We start from the raw sequence: 18249 nt of genomic DNA, 5'->3' as shown, positions 1-18249 counted from the left end.
GATTCAAGTTTCTAAATTAAGACAGGAAAAGAGAAGCAAACTAAACCCTAAGTTAAGTGTAAGGAAGGAGATAATAAAGAGTGGAAATTAATGATACAGTTCTTCAGAAAGTTCTGTAAATGGATAAACCACTAGCTAGAATGATCAAGGGGGAAAAAAATGGAAAAACAAATTATCAAAAGTGAAAGGGATGTTACTAAAGATTTTACAGATATCAAAATCACAATAAGGAAGTATAAATAGTTCATGCCAATAAATTTGACAACTTAGGAGAAATGGACAAACTCCTTGACAATCACAAGTTTTAAAACTGACATGAGAAGAAAACCTGGATAATATATATTAAAGATATTTAATTTGTAATTGAAAATCCTTTCCCCGCCATAAAATTTCAGGACTAGATTGCTTCACTAATGAATTTTATCAATCATTTAAGAAAAAATTTTACACACTTTTTCTTTCAGAAAGTAGAACAGGAAACACTTCCAACTCATTTTATGAGGTCAGATTTTTTTTTCCTGTCCCCAAACCAGACAAAGACAATACAAGAAAAAAACCCAAAAAACTACAGACTGATATTCATGAACATATGCATCACGATTCTTAACAAATGTCTGTTTTCTTTGAGAAGTTTTGCAGTTTTTGCTTTTATGTTTAGGCCTGTGATCTATCTCAGGTAAATTTTCACGTCTGGTGTTACATGCTCTTCACTTTGCCAGATAGGTTGAGTGTCTACAGCATCACACACATACTTCTAGAATAGCGCTCATCATCGCTCTGTTTTCTAATTTTTCTTCCCTCTCTCCCTGCAATTAGAATGCTCACTCCTCAGGGCAGATACAGTATCCAAGTCCTCTCTGAATCTCTTCTAGCACAATTCTTGCTTCAGAGTAGGTGCATGATAAACATTTGGGAGTCATGTTTGATTCTCTTCTCCCTTTTTTATCTTTTCCACACCTGCTCTCCTAAATCAACCACTTTTAACTCCTGCCCATCCTTCTTTCCATTTTATCTTGAATTGTTTATTTTCGCTAGTTTATCTCACTACTTCAGGATATACAGGTTGCAAAAGGCATCCTGTCTTGAGATTCTCCTCTTTCCAATCCATCTCCACACCACTGTGAGGCCAGTCCTCCCCAAAAAGGTCTGTCATGCTTTTGTTTGATAAACTTTCCTGAATAAAGTTTAAACACTTTAGCTTGGCATTCAAGACACTCTATAATCTGGTCTTAACTTTATTTTTCCAGACTTCTCTCCTGCTACTCTGTATTATCATGTTGTGCGTTTCCTACTCCATATCCTTCTATATACCACTTTCTTCTGTGCAGAATGACTGCAGCACCGTGGTTGCCTATTGAAATTCTAACCATTTTCTGAGACAGAATGCAATGTATACCTCCTACATGGAGTCTCCCCATCCAACCTAGGAGGACACAATACCTTTTCTTTGCACTCTTACAGTGCTTAGGGAGACTGCTTCCTAAGTTTACAATGAAAGATCATTTACATACATTTCTAATCTTTCCTTTTAGATTATTGGCTCTTAGAGGGCAGGACTGTGTCTCATGCTTCTTTGCATTCCACACCTCTCCTAGCTCAGTACGTTTTATACAGAAAGAACTAAATGCATATTTCATATCCAAAGTAAAGTGAAAATAGTCGAAGGTCCTGTGGCGGACTGCATTCTCCAAAGAAATAATATCTTCTATCCCACATAGCCTTCTCACAATGTGACTCTGACATTTTTCCCATTAAGAGATGGGGACCCTATGTTCCCTCTCAAATCTAGACAGGCTATGATGCTATATGATTTTAAGACTAGGTCATAAAAAGCAAAATGGCTTTCATCTGGTTCTCTTTGGGATGTTTATTCCTAGAACTCAGCTATCATGCTGTGAGGAAGAACAAGTAGCCCCAGGGAAAGGCCAAGTGTAGGTGTTCCAGCTCACAGCCCCACCTGGTGTCCCAAATGGCAGCCAGCATCAACCCCCAGACATGAGAGTGAGCGAGCTTCAGGTGATTTCAGTCCTTAGCTGTCAGCTAAGGACCTAAACGTTGTGGAGCAGAGACATGCCATCCTAGCTGCACCCTTCCTGAATTCCTGACCCATAAAAATCTGTAAGCTCAATAAAATGGTGCTTGTTTTACACCATGAAGTTTGGGGTTACACAGCGATAGTTAACTGGAATAGTCTTTTCATTTCTTTATATAAGACATTACAAAAAAATTGAGAAAATTATACAAAAATAAGGGGAAAATACTTTAACACTTTCACAGACCCATATACCATTACAAAATCTGAAAATGTATTGAAAAAGTCAGATCTACAGAAGGTATGTGAATGTTATATGTGGTTAGTAGTATTACGTTTCTCTTACCTTTTCAAACTTCAATTTCACTGGTTTAGGATTGGTAGCAGTTACAGCTTCAGCAATTTCCTGACCAATCTTAAAAGACTGCTCCTTAGTGGCTCCTTTCAGTAGCACAAACATACTAAGAGGATTAAAAATAAAGTAGGGTAATGAGGAAGGCATTGTAACAAAAAAAAAATCTCATCAATAGTAACTTTCCTGGATAATACTCTAAAACCAAGGAAAACCTTTTTTTCCCCCTTACTCTTCCTTATTAAGTTGCTCCCTACCTGAGTTTTCTTGTTTTGTCACACTTTCCTGTGTGCTCACGGTATATCTTGTTACAGATCTTTAAGACATCTAATGTTTCTAGTTTAGCTACACACAGAACAGCTGTCACAGCTGGCAAGAAGGTCTTGGGTCATTACTATACATTTACAGCTTTCCATGACACACAATTATGTCAGTCACAAAATAAAAGATGATGACTATAAAGAAATGGAAAATTTACTTGTGATATGGGAGGGAATTTCCTTCCAGAACCACCCAACTTAGAAACGAACACATGTATATTTTGTAAAATATGTTCATTGAAGAACAGTTAGAAAACACAAAAAGGCAAAAAGAAAACAGCCATTTATAATCTCACCATTCAGAAAAAAGACACTAGAAGGCTTTTGTGTACATCTGTAAATCTTTTCTCATCTGGGATCACAGATCATACAGTTTGATAACTTTCTCCTTTCATTTAATAGTATATTGTGAACATTTTCCCATGTCACTTCTTCTACATTATTTTAACAGTTGTACTGTATTTCAATGTATGGATATAGTATAATTTAACCAAACCCCTACCACTGGAAATCTAAGTCATTACATTTTTTTTCTAATATTTAATATATAATAATAACTTGGCAAGCTATGTCCTTAGAATAAATTCCTAGAAGAGGAATTTCTAGATAAGTAGTATATACTAAAAATATTTTTTGAAAGATAATGTGAAACTGAAGTCCAGAAAGATATTTCTGACATACAATCCCACCATCAGTATATGCAGGTCAAGAGGGAAGGATTTCTAATACGGATAAAAAAAAATCTAATATGAAAAATACTAAAAAATAACTGATAAAAGTACTGGGCATTTTTTCCTAATATAATCCAGCTAACTGTAATAGCACTTTACATTTCAGTATATACCACAATCTGAGACCAAAAGAAGTAATGGCGAATAAATATACTTAAGGAATAGAGATTATAAAGCTGATCTTCGTTTATAACTTTAGTGGAAAGACATTAAATAGTAGAAATGAATACTATCTTGAAACATGGACTTTAAGATTCTTGGAGCCACATAAACCAATCTTATTATTTCTTAAATGCTTTTATATTGGACTTTCAGTCTCATTTGGATGGTTTTTTTTTTGAAAAGCTCTTTCTCTGCCAATATTGCAGATAGTACTTGTGTTAGAGTTTGATCTGAAAAGCTTAAGGAGTATTTATTTAATATTACTTAAGGCCTTGAAAATAAAAATTTATCAATCTGAATTAATTTTAACATAACGCACAACAAATAGGCCTTAGATAGCTAATTATACTTTTAAGCTAGGCTATATTCTGAACCACCTAAAGCTTTTTATAATATTTTCTTTCTAGGCCCATCTGATGCTCATTATACCAGTATAGCCTTTTAAAAAAATAGATTATTACAAAATTTCCTTTTTTAAAGAATCAACTTCATTGAGATATAATTTGCATATAATAAAATGAATACATTCTAAGTGTACAGTTCCATGAATGTTGACAAACGTATAGGCTTGCGATGGGCTGAACTGTGCCCCTTAAATTCATACGCTGAAAACCTTAACCCCCCATTGTGAATGTGACTGTATTTGGAGATAGGGCCTTTAAAGAAATGATTGAGTTAAAATGACGCTCTAATTTAGGTGGTTAGGGTGAGCCCAATCTGGTGTCTTTATAAGAGGAAATTACACAACGAAACACCAAGAATGTACATAAACAGAAGAAAGATCATGTGAGGACAAAGTGAGGAGGTGGCTACCTGCAAGCCAAGGAGAGAGGCTTCAGGAGAAACCACAGCTACTGGCTAATGCCTTGATCTTGGACTTCAAACCTCCAGAACTGTGAGAAAATAAATTTCTGTGCTTAAGCCACCAAATCTGTGACAGCCCTAGAAAATTAATATATTTGTGTAACTACCACCGGAATCAAGACATAGGGACATTTTCATGACCCCATAAAGTTCCCTTGTACTCCCTTGCAATAATTCTCCACTCCACTCCCAGCAACACATGACCAGCTTTCAATTACTATAGATTAGTTTTGTCTTTCAAGAATTTTATATAATATACAGTACATACTTATGTCTGGCTTCTTTCACTCAGCATATTTTTGAGATACACCCATGTTGCTAGAGTAGCAGTAACTGGTTCCTTTTTATTGCTGAATAGTACTCCTTTGTATGGATATACTACATTTGTTCATCTGCTGATGAACATTTGGACTGTTTGCAGTTTTGGACTATCAAGAATAAAACTGCAATGAAGAGGTGCATCAAGTCTTTGTGTGGACCTAAGTTCTCATTTCTCTTAGGTAAATACCGAGGAGTAGGATTGTTGAGTCATGCTAAGGGGGTATGTTTAACTTTAGATGTAAATGCCAAACTTAAAAAACAAAGATTATTATGCTTAAAATGTTCAGATGCAATAATGAATTGAAGTGTTTCTACACACATTTCTATAAAGCTCTAGAACAGAGAAACTAAGCTATGGTAATAGAAATCAGGTAAGTGGTTGCCTGGGGGTAGGGGATGAAAGTGAGGGACTGACTGCAAAGGAGCACGGCAGAACTTTCTACGGTGATAGAAATATTCTATATCTTGACTGGGGTGGCAGCTGATTACATGGGTCTATACATTTTGTACTATGTACTTTTTTGTTAAAAATTATACCTTGATAAAGTTGATAAAAAAATTAAAGGAACACATACATCTTAAAAGTTATTATAGGGTATATATTTGAGATTTTACCTAGTAGTGTTAGGGGTTTTACTTGAGTTCATCTGTGCTGTTTTGGCTAGTTTTAGTTGGAGCTAAGCTTCAAGAGAGCTGACCAGGATTAATGGAAATTTTGGGTCACTTAACAGAATGTAGGTGACCAGCCTACAAAGAGAAAGACTGTTTTATAAGTTTCTAGGGAATTCCCTCGTGGTCCAGTTGGTTAGGACTCCATGCTTTCACTGCCAAGGGAGTGGGTTCAGTCCCTGGTCTGGGAATTAAGATCCTGTAAGCTGTGTGGCACAGCCAAAAAAAAAAAAAGTTTCTATTTGTCTGTTACTGGTGCATTTAATGTAGTTAAATAATGTTTATCTTTGGTTGATAGATCACATTTAAAGCAGTGATTTTCATTTCACATGGGCGGGGAGTTAAGTGAGGATATTAGAATCACCTAGGAGGCTTTTCTCAATTATACTCAGATGAATTTCCCAAGAGATTTTTGTTCTAGTTCCCCACCGCCCTTCTGCTGCCCCGGCAGTATGTGTGTTGTCAAACGTCCTTCCCTACCCTGCCTAAGAATCACTACTACAGAGAGCTTCAATAACTGATGGGAGTAGGTCTATCCCACTAGGGTGGGATAAGTATTATTATTTTTTGGATAAATATTATTGATAACCACTATTATATAGAATTGTTTGAACCACTACAATATAAAGATATTCAGGGTGTTTACATTTATACCGTCTAAATGGACAATAATGCATAACTGCTCTAGAGAGAGAAACACCCTTCTAACAGAGTAATTTTGATGCTTTGTTAACCAATCTCCCTTAGCTAGACTCCAAGATTCATAAAGTCAGCAGTCCTGAAACTAGAGGGAGGCAATGGTCATTCTTCATCATGTATCAGATTTCCTTCATTCTGATGATAGCCTCAGGGAGGCTAAGTGACTTTTTTTTTTTTTTTTTGCAGTACGCGGGCCTCCCACTGTTGCGGCCTCTCCTGTTGTGGAGCACAGGCTCCGGACACGCAGGCTTAGCGGCCATGGCTCACGGGCCCAGCCGCTCCACAGCATGTGGGACTCTTCCGGACCAGGGCACGAACCTGTGTTCCCTGCATCAGCAGGCAGACTTTCAACCACTGCGCCACCAGGGAAGCCCTAAGCGCCTTTTTTAATGGCCATGCAATCAGCTAGGAGCACAGCTAGAAAGAGAATCCAGATCTCACTCTTGGTTAAAAACTCTTTCCCTCCACCAAGCATACATTTATTATCCCTAGAGCAGTGCTTCTCAGTATGTTATCATTATTGTCCTCCCCCCAAAAAAGTTAAAAGTAAATTTAACAAGAGAAAGTAATTACTAAGGATTAAAATGTTGTTGGGTAGGGTTGAGCTTTGTGGGGCCAAACCCCACTGTACTTCTTTGCTCCTCGAGGACCAACTTGTGCACTACTGGGCAGTATTATTACCATTGAGAATGCATGCCCTAGAGTGAACTGCCCTCATACAGTGTATTTCAGTATGAATCAGATGGTGAATGGTAGTCAAAAGCCCTAATGATACTGCAGGGAATTCCCTGGCAGTCCAGTGGTTAGGACTCGGCGCTCTCACCGCCCAGGGCCTGGGTTCGATCCCTGGCCGGGGAACTAAAATCCTACAAGTCGGGCAGTGCAGCCAAAAAAATAAGATACTGCAAATCTGCAAATACAATTTCTTTCTTTTTCTTCTTTTCTCTCTCTCTCTCTCTCCCTCCCTTTCTTTCTTTCTATCTATCTATCCCGTGCTATCTATCTATTTATCTATCTATCTATCCATCTATCCCGTGCTGTGTGGCACATGGGATCTTAGCTCCCCAACCAGGGATCGAACCTGTGCCCCCTGCATTGGGAGTGCAGAGTCTTAACCACCGGACTACCAGGGAAGTTCCTACACTTTTGATTAGAATAATAAAAACCTGTGATGTCTTACGTAGAGAGATACCAATTTATGGCTCCACTGCTAACTAGTTGGGCAATCTTAGACAAATTTCTTATTCCAGGGGAATCTGCTCTTCAGTAGCATCTGAGAATGTGCCCCCTAGGGTTTTCTCCCGACCCTTTTAGGTCATGAAAACTCCTGACCTAAAAGTCCTCTTCCAGGGCTTCCCTGGTGGTGCAGTGGTTGAGAGTCCGCCTGCTGATGCAAGGGACACAGGTTCGTGCCCCAGTCCGGGAAGATCCCACATGCTGCAGAGCGGCTGGGCCCGTGAGCCATGGCTGCTGAGCCTGCGTGTCCGGAGCCTGTGCTCCGCAACGGGAGAGGCCACACAGTGAGAGGCCCGCATACCGCAAAAAAAAAAAAAAAAAAAAGTCCCCTTCCAGCTCTGACATTCTAGGTCTGTGTTTTTTGGTTTGTTTGAATGCCTAAAAATCTTACAGTCAGAATCATGCCAACTTCTGCTTCTGGGTGCGTGTTGTCAACTACTGACGTGTTTAAACCCTGAATTAAACTCAACAATTTAAAGTTTAACTTTCTCCTCTTCCCTAAATATTTTGTGAGGAGCTCTGCTAACAAGGTGAAAAACTATGTTCCAGTAATTTTTATTTTGCTAGACTATTCAGCAGAAGTGGTTTTACAGAGCAGTGAAATACCCAAAGTCAAAGTGAGGAGTGGCTTTTGACGGGGAACAGTAGAGACTATGGATAACTGGGGCCTGGATAACTTGAAACTATCCCCACCTGCTGATAATGAAACAGCTGCTATAGGAGGAAAGGTCTCATTCAGCATTAATATGATTATGCTGATTGTATATGCATTAAAAAACTGGAGAAGATTAAATGCTGTTTAAAGATTACCTAGAAGCTATTTTTAGTGATTAGAAGCATTATCTCTGCTTGCTCCACTGCACTGTAAAGTGATCAGAGCTCCTGAGGCAAGCGCTCTTAGAATGATCGCACTGTGACTCTAAGCCTTCAATATGAAAAAATTTCAGACTCTAAGAAATTTGCATAATACCTATATTCTAGAAAAATTTTAATAAGTCGTGTAAATAAGATGTTACATAAATAACTGGGCCCTGAAAAATATCAAAGCGAGCAAGCAGGCTGAGGTTATTCAGGATTCAAAGGCAATTCTATCCTTTGGATAGAATGGGCTTCAGGATGATGGGCTTCAGGAAGTCTGTGAGCCTCTGGAATCAAATGGAAAATGTATCTGGAATCTGCACTGTTTATAGAAGAAGGTCAAAAGATTTTGGGGCCCAGTGAAAAGTTAACCACTCACATCTTTGGCAACTGTGGTTCAAAAACAGTTTGATTATTTTAAGATATATATTTAAATTCAGAGAGCTGCAGCTATCTGAGGGATTCTTCACATTAAAAGCTGTTTCTTTAAACAGATTAGACTCCTGTGTATGCAGTTTTTACAGATCCCTATCTACTTGGCTACCTGGAGGGATGCCTTGGGAATTTTCGCACTCTGTGGCTCAGGTCATATACATTTTCTGTCTCTTAAGATCATATCTGGTAAATCAGGACCTGTGTTAACTCCAATCACAAGATCATAAGGACTGAAAAGAACTTAGGTAGAACTCTATTTTTAGGAAGGATTACCCTTAAGCCATTTCAAACACTGAAATGAGTATCTGAGGAGATGCAAGAAGACAACTACAAAACAGAAAGTTCATTACCTGTCAGTATCACCATATACAACCCTAGCACCCCATTTCTTGGTATCATTCACCAGTTTAATAGCTCGTTCCAAGGTTTCTCTGGCTTTGTGAACAATACTATCACCAACCTGTTGGTACAAACACATTGAAAATAATTTCTTAATGTAGTTTAGTATAAGACAACAGACTTTAATATATAATACTTAACTTTAATTATTAAATATTTCTAAAAATGAAACAAGAAGAAAAGAACATTAAAAAAAACAAAAATCACCAGTGCCATCATTCTTTCTACAAGTACTCAAGAAGAAAATGAGATGAATTAATAATTTAAAAGAAACCAATCAATATACAGACTTGCCTGTGAGTGTATCAGTGAGTACAATGGACTGCACTATATACATAGCTACATTTGATCCTAGAAGAAAAAGCCTTATTTATTCAAGGACTTTCTAAAATGCCTTTATAACCAACTAAGCAGGAAATTACACTATGTATGTGCATGTGTGTCTTTCAAAATTTTTCTGTTGGAGTGTTATGATCTTTCTTTCAGTATCAGTAAAGCTTATGCTGAACCTATATCTCAGTGATGGGTTGTACATATTTTTTAGATGACACTAAATATTGATACAAGGAAAAATGCATAATTATATGATAGAAAATATATTACAAGGGTTCAATTTAAATCAAGTAGGCAGATATATGTCTAAGTTCTTTCATTGGTGATTGAGTTTTAACAGTGATCATGGCATAAGTTGACAAAACAAGAAGATGGTGGATCTTGACAAATATGAGAAGCAGGCCAATTATATTTCATAGTTAAAGAACTTAAGGAGACTAGTATAGCACTGCTGCTTCATTTATCAAACTCATTAAAGCTAAGGGTTGGGGAAACTGCCATTCAGCATAAATGGAACATTACTTTTTAAAGTTTTAAAATAAGAATTATGCACTTTTTCTTTCGTGTTAAGACGCAAACAGTATTTATAATGATCTTTCCCCTTTTACTGTAAAGTTTGAATTATATGAACTAAATGCAGGATTGAATAATACTTATTTTAAAAGGCTGTTTAAAGTTGTTTACACAGGAAATATTAAGTGTATGAACAAAGGAATAAATAAAACACTGATAGCAGAAACTTAATTTGGGTTTTAAATTAAGATCATGAATCCTGTTGAGACCTTTAGTGCATTAGAAAACCTTGAGAATATGAACTATAGCCTAATACATTAAAAAAAAATCAGGTCACCTAATTGAAATTCAAGTTTGAATAAAATATTCAATCTGTCATCTTTTGCCACTTTCACACAAGATAAAAATATGTGACAGCAAATAGCTAAATGGGTGAGCCATAGAGTGTTAGAGTCCAATATGCTTTTGAGATATACACATACAAATACACACATACACTGGTCCTAAATGTCTGCCTCCTGCTGTCTAGTCTGACCCATTTAAGCTATATCTGGAAGAGTCAGAAGTATTTTGCAGCTGGCCCTGAAGTCCATGCAGAATGAAGGACTTAGAGGCACGAGAGGGAGGAGCACGGGGAGGGGGGCCAGTGGAGAAGGAGTGGCAATTACAATAAAACTGATTCTGCTACTTTGTGTCATAGTTCCTAATTTGAAAAACATTACAGGGCCAAGAAACTGGATTTAAAAAGAGGAAATTAATTGATTTCACAATTCCATCGGCAGGTGGACTCCCAACCACTGCACCACGAGGGAAGCCCTAGATTCATTTTTTTTTGCATGTGGATGTCCAGTTATTCCAGCGCCATTTGTTGAAAACACTGTCTTTGCTCTACTGTATTGCCTTTGCTCCTCTGATAAAGATCAGTTGACTATATTTATGTGGGTCTATTTTTCAATCTCTATTCTGTTCCACTGATCTGCTTGTCTATTCTTTTGCCAATACTGCACTGCCTTGACTACTGTAGCTTTACAGTAAGTCAGTCCTCTGACTTTATTCTTCTGTAATACTATGTTGGCTATTCTTGAGTCTTTTACCTCTTCATGTAAACTTTTTTTTTTGGCCGAGTAGCTTGTGGGATCTCAGTTCCCCAACCAGGGACTGAACCCAGGCTACAGCAGTGAAAGCCCCAAATCCTAACCACTAGGCCACCAGGGAATTCCCATTCATGTAAACTTTAGAATCAGTCTGTCAATATCAACAAAATAACTTGCTGGGATTTTGACTGTGATTGCATTGAATCTATATGTCAATTTGGGATGAACTAACATCTTGACAATACTGAGTCGTCTTAACCATGAACGTGGAATATCTTTCCATTTATTTAGTTCTTTGATTTCTTTCATCAGAGTTTTGGGATTTTTCTCATATAGATCTGGTACATATTTTGTTAGGTTTATACCGAAGTATTTCATTTTGGAGGGTGCTAATATAAATGGTATTGTGTTTTTAATTTCAAATTCCACTTGTTCATTGCTGGTATACACTGTGTATTAACCTTGTATCCTGCAGCTCTGCTACATGATCGCTTATTAGTTCCAGGAGGGTTTTTTTGTGCATCATTTTTTTGGGATTTTCTACATAGAGGATTATGTCATCTGGAAACAAAGACAGTTTTACCTTCCTTTCCAATCTGCATACCTTTTTTTTTTTTTTTAAAGGTTTATTATTTATTGTATTGGCCACATGGCACAGCACGTGGGATCATAGTGCCCCAACCAAGGATCGAACTTGCACCCCCTACATTGGAATTGTGGAGTCTTAACCACTGGACCGCCAGGGAAGTCTCCCAATCTGCATACCTTTTATTTCCTTTTGCCTGTTTTATTGCATTAGCCAGGACTTCTAGTATGATGGTGAAAAACAGTGATGAGTTGGGACATCCTTGTCTTGTTCTTGACCTTAGTGAGAAAGCTTCAAGTTTCTCATAGTTAAGTATAACATGAGCCGTAGGTTTTTTGGTGGATATTCTCCATCAAACTGACAAAGTTCTCCTCTATTCCTAGTCTCCTGTGAGTTTGTATCATGAATGGGTTTTGGGTTTTGTTAAGTGCCTTTTCTGTAGGTTAACATGATCATGTGATTTTTCTTACTTAACCTGAATGTGATACGATGGCTCTCAGCTGGTTTTTCAATGTTGAACCAACCTTGCATACTTGGAATAAATCTCACTTGGTTGTAGTGTACAACTGTTTTTATACATTTTTGGATCTGATTGGCTATCATTGAGGATTTTTACATCTATGTTCATGAGAGACATTGATACGTAGTTTTCTTATAATGTCTTTGTCTGGTTTTGGTATTAGGGTAATTAGAATGAGTTAGAAAGTACTCCTTCTGCTTGCATCTTCTGAAAGAGACTGTAGAGAGATGGTATAATTCTTCCATAAATGTTTGGTAGAATTTAGCAGTGAACCCATCTGGGTCTGGTGCTTTCTGTTTTAGAAGGCTATTAATTAATGATTCAATTTCTTTGATATAGGCCTACTCAGACTGCCTATTTCTTCTTGTACAAGTTTTGGCAGATTATGTCTTTCAAGTAATTGGTTCACTCCATCTAGGTTATCAAATTTGTGTGCATAATATTCTTTTATTATCCTTTTAATGTCCATGGAAACTGAAGTGATATCCCCTCTTTTGTTTCTGATATTTGCAATTTGTGTACTCTTCTTTTTTTTTCTTTTCCTAGTTAGGCTGGCTGGCTAGAGATTTATTGATTTTATTGATCTTTTCAAAAGACCAGCTTTGGGGTTCTTTGAAACATGAAATCAATTGAGAAAATCAATTTCACTGATTTCTGCTGTAATTTTTATTACTTCTTTTCTTCTGCTTGCTTTGGATTTAATTTGTTCTTTTTCTGGTTTCCTAAGGTAAAAGCTTACTTGATGATTGTTTTTAGGTATTTTTCCCACTAATATATGCATTCAATCTATAAATTTCCTAAGTACTGTTTTTGCTGACTTCCACAAATTGTGATAAGCTGTGTTTTCATTTTCATTTAGTTCAAAATATTTAAAAATTTCTCTTGAGATTTTTTTTCTTTGACCCATGTGTTATTTAGAAATATGCTGCTTAATCTTCAAGTATTTGGGGGATTTTCCAGCTATCTATCTTTCTGTTACTGATTTCTAGTTTAATTCCATTGTGATCTGAAAGCAGCTATTGTATGATTTATTCTTTTAAAGTTGTTAAAGTGCTTTATGGCCCAGAATGTGGTCTATCTTGGTGCATGTTCCATGTGAGCTTGAGAAGAATATGTATTCAGCTGTTGTTGGATGAAGTAGTCTATAAAGTTGATTATGTTGTTCAACTATGTCCTTCCTGATTTTATTTTCTATGTGTTGCCTTTGTTTTTGTTCCTATTTTTATTTTCCACTCTTACTGCCTTTTGTGGTTTTGACTGTTTTATATGATTCTGTTTTCTCTCCTTCTTACACATTAGTTGTATTTTTTTTTAACTTTTTATAGTGGTTGCCCCAAATTTTGCAATATTTATATTTACTTAAAATATACCACTTTCAAAACCACTATGCCACTTTCAAAACCACTATACCACTTCATAGGTAGTGTGGGTACTTTATAATAAAATAATCCTAATCCCTTCCTCCCATTCCTTGTACCATTTGTTATTCATTTTACTTATATATACATGTATATAAACATACATAATCAAATACATTGTTGCTATTATTATTTTGAACAAATTGTTAATTGTTAGATCAATTAAGAATAAGAAAAATAAAAGTGTTTACCTTTACTTATTCCTTCTCTGATGCTCTTCCATTCTTTTGTATTGATATAGGTTTCTGACCTATTATCATTTTCCTTCTCACTGAAGAGTTTCTTTTAGCATTTCTTGCAAGGCAGGTCTACTGCCAACAGATTCCCTCAATTTTTGAGGAAAATCTTAATTTCTCCTTCACTTTTGAATGATAATTTTGTAGGGTACAGATTTCTAGTTGAAGAGTTTTAACACTTTAAATAGTTTACTCCATTTTCTTCTTGCTTGCGTGGTTTCTAAGGAAAAGTTGGATATAATTCTTACCTTTGCTTCTCTATAAGCAAGGTGTTTTTTCCCTCTGGCTTCTTTCAGGATTTTTAATTTAGTGTTGATTTTCTGCAGTATGAAAATGATGTCCCTAGGTTTAGTTTTTTGGGCATTTATTCTGTTTGGTGTTCTCTGAACTTCCTGGATCTGTGGTTTGGTGCCTGACATTAATTTGGGGAAATTCTCAGTCATTATTGTTTCAGTATTTCTTCTGTTCCTTTCTCTCTTCTCCTTCTGGAATTCCTATTACATGTATGTTACACCTTCTGTAGTTGTCCTACAGTTTTAGGATATCTCTTTTTTCAGTCTTTTTTTCTCTTTGTTTTTCAGTTTTAGCAGTTTCTACTAAGATTTCCTCAAGCTCTGAGATTCTTTCCTTAGCCATGTTCAGCATAGTAGTCAGAGGCATTCTTCATTTCTGTTACAAGATTTTTGATTTCCAGCACTTCTTTTTGGTTCTTTCTTAGAATTTCCACCTCTCTGCTTACATTGCCCATCTGTTATTGCATGCTGTCTAATTTAGCTATTGGAGGGAGCTCTTAGCATCCTAATCATAGTTTTAGATTTGCAGTCTGATAATTCCAACATCCCTGCCTTATCTGAGTCTGGTTCTGATGCTTTCTCTGTCTCTTCAAACTGTGTTTTTTGGCTTTTAGTAAGTCTTGCAATTTTTTTTTGATAGCCAGACATGATGTATTGGGTAAATGGAACTGCTATAAATAGGCCTTTAGTAATGTGGTGGTAAGGTGTCGGGGGAGGGGAAGGGCTCCTTAGTCCTACGAGTAGGCCTCAGTCTTTCAGTGAACCTGTGCCTCTGGACTGTAGACTTCACATGTGATTTTCAGTTTTTCACGCCACTTTGGTGGGACAGGATGACTAGAGTGGGCTGCAGTATTTTTTTTCCATGTAGAAGGCTACAGCAGTTGGAGCTGGATATTTCCCTTTCTCCAGGTCAGTTAGGCTCTGATAAAACTCCAGCAGGTTAAGCTCTGGTTAAATAGTTTCTCCTCAGGGCAGACTCTGTTAAAAACAGAATGCGCTGGTGTATTTCAAAATGGTTCTTTTCCTCTCTCTGTGCCAGAAGCACAAGGGAATTTTTTTTCTGATATTCACTGTTAGAACCTGGTTGAGCTCCTAGAGGTAAAATTCACAAAAGTGTGGGGACCCTGATGACTGGGTCCTTTGGAGTTTTTATCACTCAGATTTGTCCACCCTGAGCCTCCAGCAATTCATCAGTTATAGTTCGGTTTTCCCTACCATGGCACTGGTTCTCACAGAGATTTGTGCTCTTAATTTCTGCTTTGGTAAGTTGTGACTCTCTGTATACACTTGTTGGTCTCTTCAGTTTTGGGGGCAGCAGTTTACCCTGTGACTTCACCTCTCTGACAGATCTAAGAAGAGTTGTTGATTTTTCTGTCTGTTCAGCTTACTTGGTATGAGGACAGAGTAGAGACTTTCAGTTTCTTACATGTTGGACATGAAACCGGAAGTCCCTTGCACAGGTTTTTGGAGTTTACTTTGCCTACTGTGAGCTCTGTGGGAACTTGATTCTTCCACTGCTTTTCCCTTATTGAACTACTGCAAATATGGTATACCACAATGCTCTACCCTTCATCTGGCATGAAAAGATCATCAAGCAAACAAGCCTACTCTGTTCCTTTCCCAACCATTAGTAAATTATATTACTCTGTCATACTATACTGTATTCATGTCAAATTAACACCCTAATTTAGTAAATAACAAGAAATCAGTCTTGTTTAATGAAAAGTGTCTTTTAATTGCAACTACCACTGCAAAAGAAAGGTTCTGCTTTATATCTACTGGTACACTAGTAAATATGGAATGATTGGAGAAGACAACTGAACTATCATCAGACCTCTATCAATACATTAAAAGGAATTATTTAGTACCAATGTTACTGTAAACAATGCTGTAAAGGCGGCACTGAAATCTCATGTCAGTAATTGGTTACAATAGGGTCATCCAGATTATGCAGAAATATGTGTATGCTAATTTCTAAAATTATCATTGAACAAAACACAAAGAGCTCTCAGAGAAAACACACAAATTCCTAAGAATATGTATATATCAATATATAAGTCCTGGTTTGAGAAAAACTGATCCTATGTTATGGAAATGAAACCCTTTTGTCTAAAGTTTCAAAACAAAATGGTTTAATGAATAGGCATTCATTTAATGCTGCTTTAGTCTCTTTTGAAGAAAACTATAGACTTATATCACTTACCTCAATGCATGGCATCCTCCCAGAAAAATTAGCAGCTGTGTAGCCAAATGTGACATTTGCTATCAGCTTAAGTCCTAGCTGACGTGCATCGAGCATTCGTGAAAGGGCTCTGTCTTGCTTGTAAGCCTTCATCGACTGCTTCACCATCAGTCTAGTCTTCAGAATCTCTTCGAGCATTCTTGGTAGCACACCCTTTCTTACTGAAGGCTATCATAAAGGAAAACAAGAATGTTTAAATCCCTTAAACATTATAGATTTAGACAATTAAGAAGGAAGCACAAAGTATAACAATGGCCAACTGTCATGAATTGAAACATACGAACAATAGCGTGGCCACAGGACGAGTGGCCATCAATATAAAATCATCACATTTTCTTTCTTTTGAAGAGGACTTTTCTCCTAAAACGTTCCTGTAATGTTTATAAATCTAATGTAGCACTACTATGTGAGTTCAGAGACCTCCAGGGAGGAGGATGCCAACTAGTACATAAGAGACCATATAATGAGTTCAGAGGGAAATTTTGTCAAAACTCTGATCCAAACCCCCACTCTTTCAGAAAGACACACGGGATTTGTATCACTCATAACAAACCTCAGTTTTTAAAGATCTCATCCTAATGACCCCACACAGTAATCTGCATGGAACTCCATTTATCTACCTTGGAAGAATGAAGAGCTGGGTTGACTCTGCTGACATTCAAACCTGCAGTTCCAGGGACTCTAGGTATTTCAAATCTGATGCTTAGACCACTAAGCCATCCCCTCCGGCCTATATTTATTAGCAATCTGGAAGAGGGGATGAATAGTGAGGTGATAAAATTTGTTGATGCCAAAAAAAAAAAAATCATTCGTATTAATCAAGACTAGGGAGAATTTATGAGAACTCCACTAGGAATGAAAACCACAAAACAGTATTAACTCTGAAGATGATTCACAGACACGTGCAAGGTAATGCATGTTGGACTGAACAATTAAAACCTCAGGAATAGGATAATCACACTCCTGAATATTAAAAAATCTAGTTTTCATTAAGCTTTACACATTGGGTCAAAATGTAGATGCAAGTTCTTAAAATGCTGTTAAAGGGAGATAAAATAATAAGCTGCTAGATATGTGACAATGAAAACATATTGTAACCTCTAATTCATTCTGTGTACCTTCTGAAGCAGCCATAATGTTTATATTAAGACATAATATATGTTATTATGTTAAAATGTAATATTTTCCAAAATGTAATATATCATGAACTCACTTGGTAAAAATTTTCCTCATATCTAAATGGCTAATTTTATAGTACTCTTTAAACACAGCATCCTCTTACTGGTAGAGAACGATGATACTTTTGCTAAGTACACCAGAATGAATTTGAGGGCTAGCCGGGTCCATGCTACCACCACCAACCACCCTACCATCCCACGATTCTAGTACAGACTCACTGCTAAGGAAATAGAAAAGAAAGGAATGAAGTTGGCATATGAGAGGCAATATAATCTTCTCCTAGATCTCTTCCTATTTGTCTTTATTCATTTATAAGGCTTTTTTAGTTTCTTTTGAGGGGAGACAAAGGAGAGAAAAAAGGGACTCTGTTATTAGTTTGGGTATCTTCTTAAAAAATACAATCAATAAATACATTAGAATATCATTATTTCTAAGGCAGTCTTAATTTAATTTAAAGTATATAAAACAATTAGTAAAGTATACACATTAAGGCAATTTTAATCTTTATAAGTTAACATTGTTGTGATCATAAAATAGCTACTTAAGCCTGCCAGATTCTAATAAAGGGCAGAAGGTATATAGGCACATTTATTTCTTGCAATAGTTCATTAAAAGCTAAAATCTTAAAAGATTTTAAACCTAAATTCATGCAAAACAAGATTACTATTTTTTTAAAATGATTTAAAAAATTTCTTGGAAGATTCCCTATATCTTTGACTTTCTAAGATATTGAAAACTTTTTTTTTTTGGTATTATA

At 36.6% G+C, this 18249-nt stretch overlaps 1 protein-coding gene across 1 annotated transcript in view; it reads right to left on the bottom strand.

Annotated features, from left to right (window-relative positions):
- Nucleotides 1-18249, bottom strand: part of REV3L (REV3 like, DNA directed polymerase zeta catalytic subunit) — a 183916-nt gene that overhangs the window by 12675 nt on the left and 152992 nt on the right. The window contains exons 26-28 of the mRNA XM_024740937.1: nucleotides 16275-16481; nucleotides 9030-9139; nucleotides 2379-2493 (exon numbers count right to left, since the gene is read on the bottom strand). Coding sequence (XP_024596705.1) covers nucleotides 2379-2493; nucleotides 9030-9139; nucleotides 16275-16481 — 432 coding nt within the window. The remainder of the gene's footprint in view (nucleotides 1-2378; nucleotides 2494-9029; nucleotides 9140-16274; nucleotides 16482-18249) is intronic.

The sequence above is a fragment of the Neophocaena asiaeorientalis genome, unplaced genomic scaffold (assembly GCF_003031525.2).
Source record: "Neophocaena asiaeorientalis asiaeorientalis breed wild unplaced genomic scaffold, Neophocaena_asiaeorientalis_V1.1 scaffold203, whole genome shotgun sequence".
Classification (NCBI taxonomy): Eukaryota; Metazoa; Chordata; class Mammalia; order Artiodactyla; family Phocoenidae; genus Neophocaena; species Neophocaena asiaeorientalis.
The sequence above is the reverse complement of the archived record's forward strand: the minus strand, read 5'-3'. Positions and strand labels throughout refer to the sequence as shown.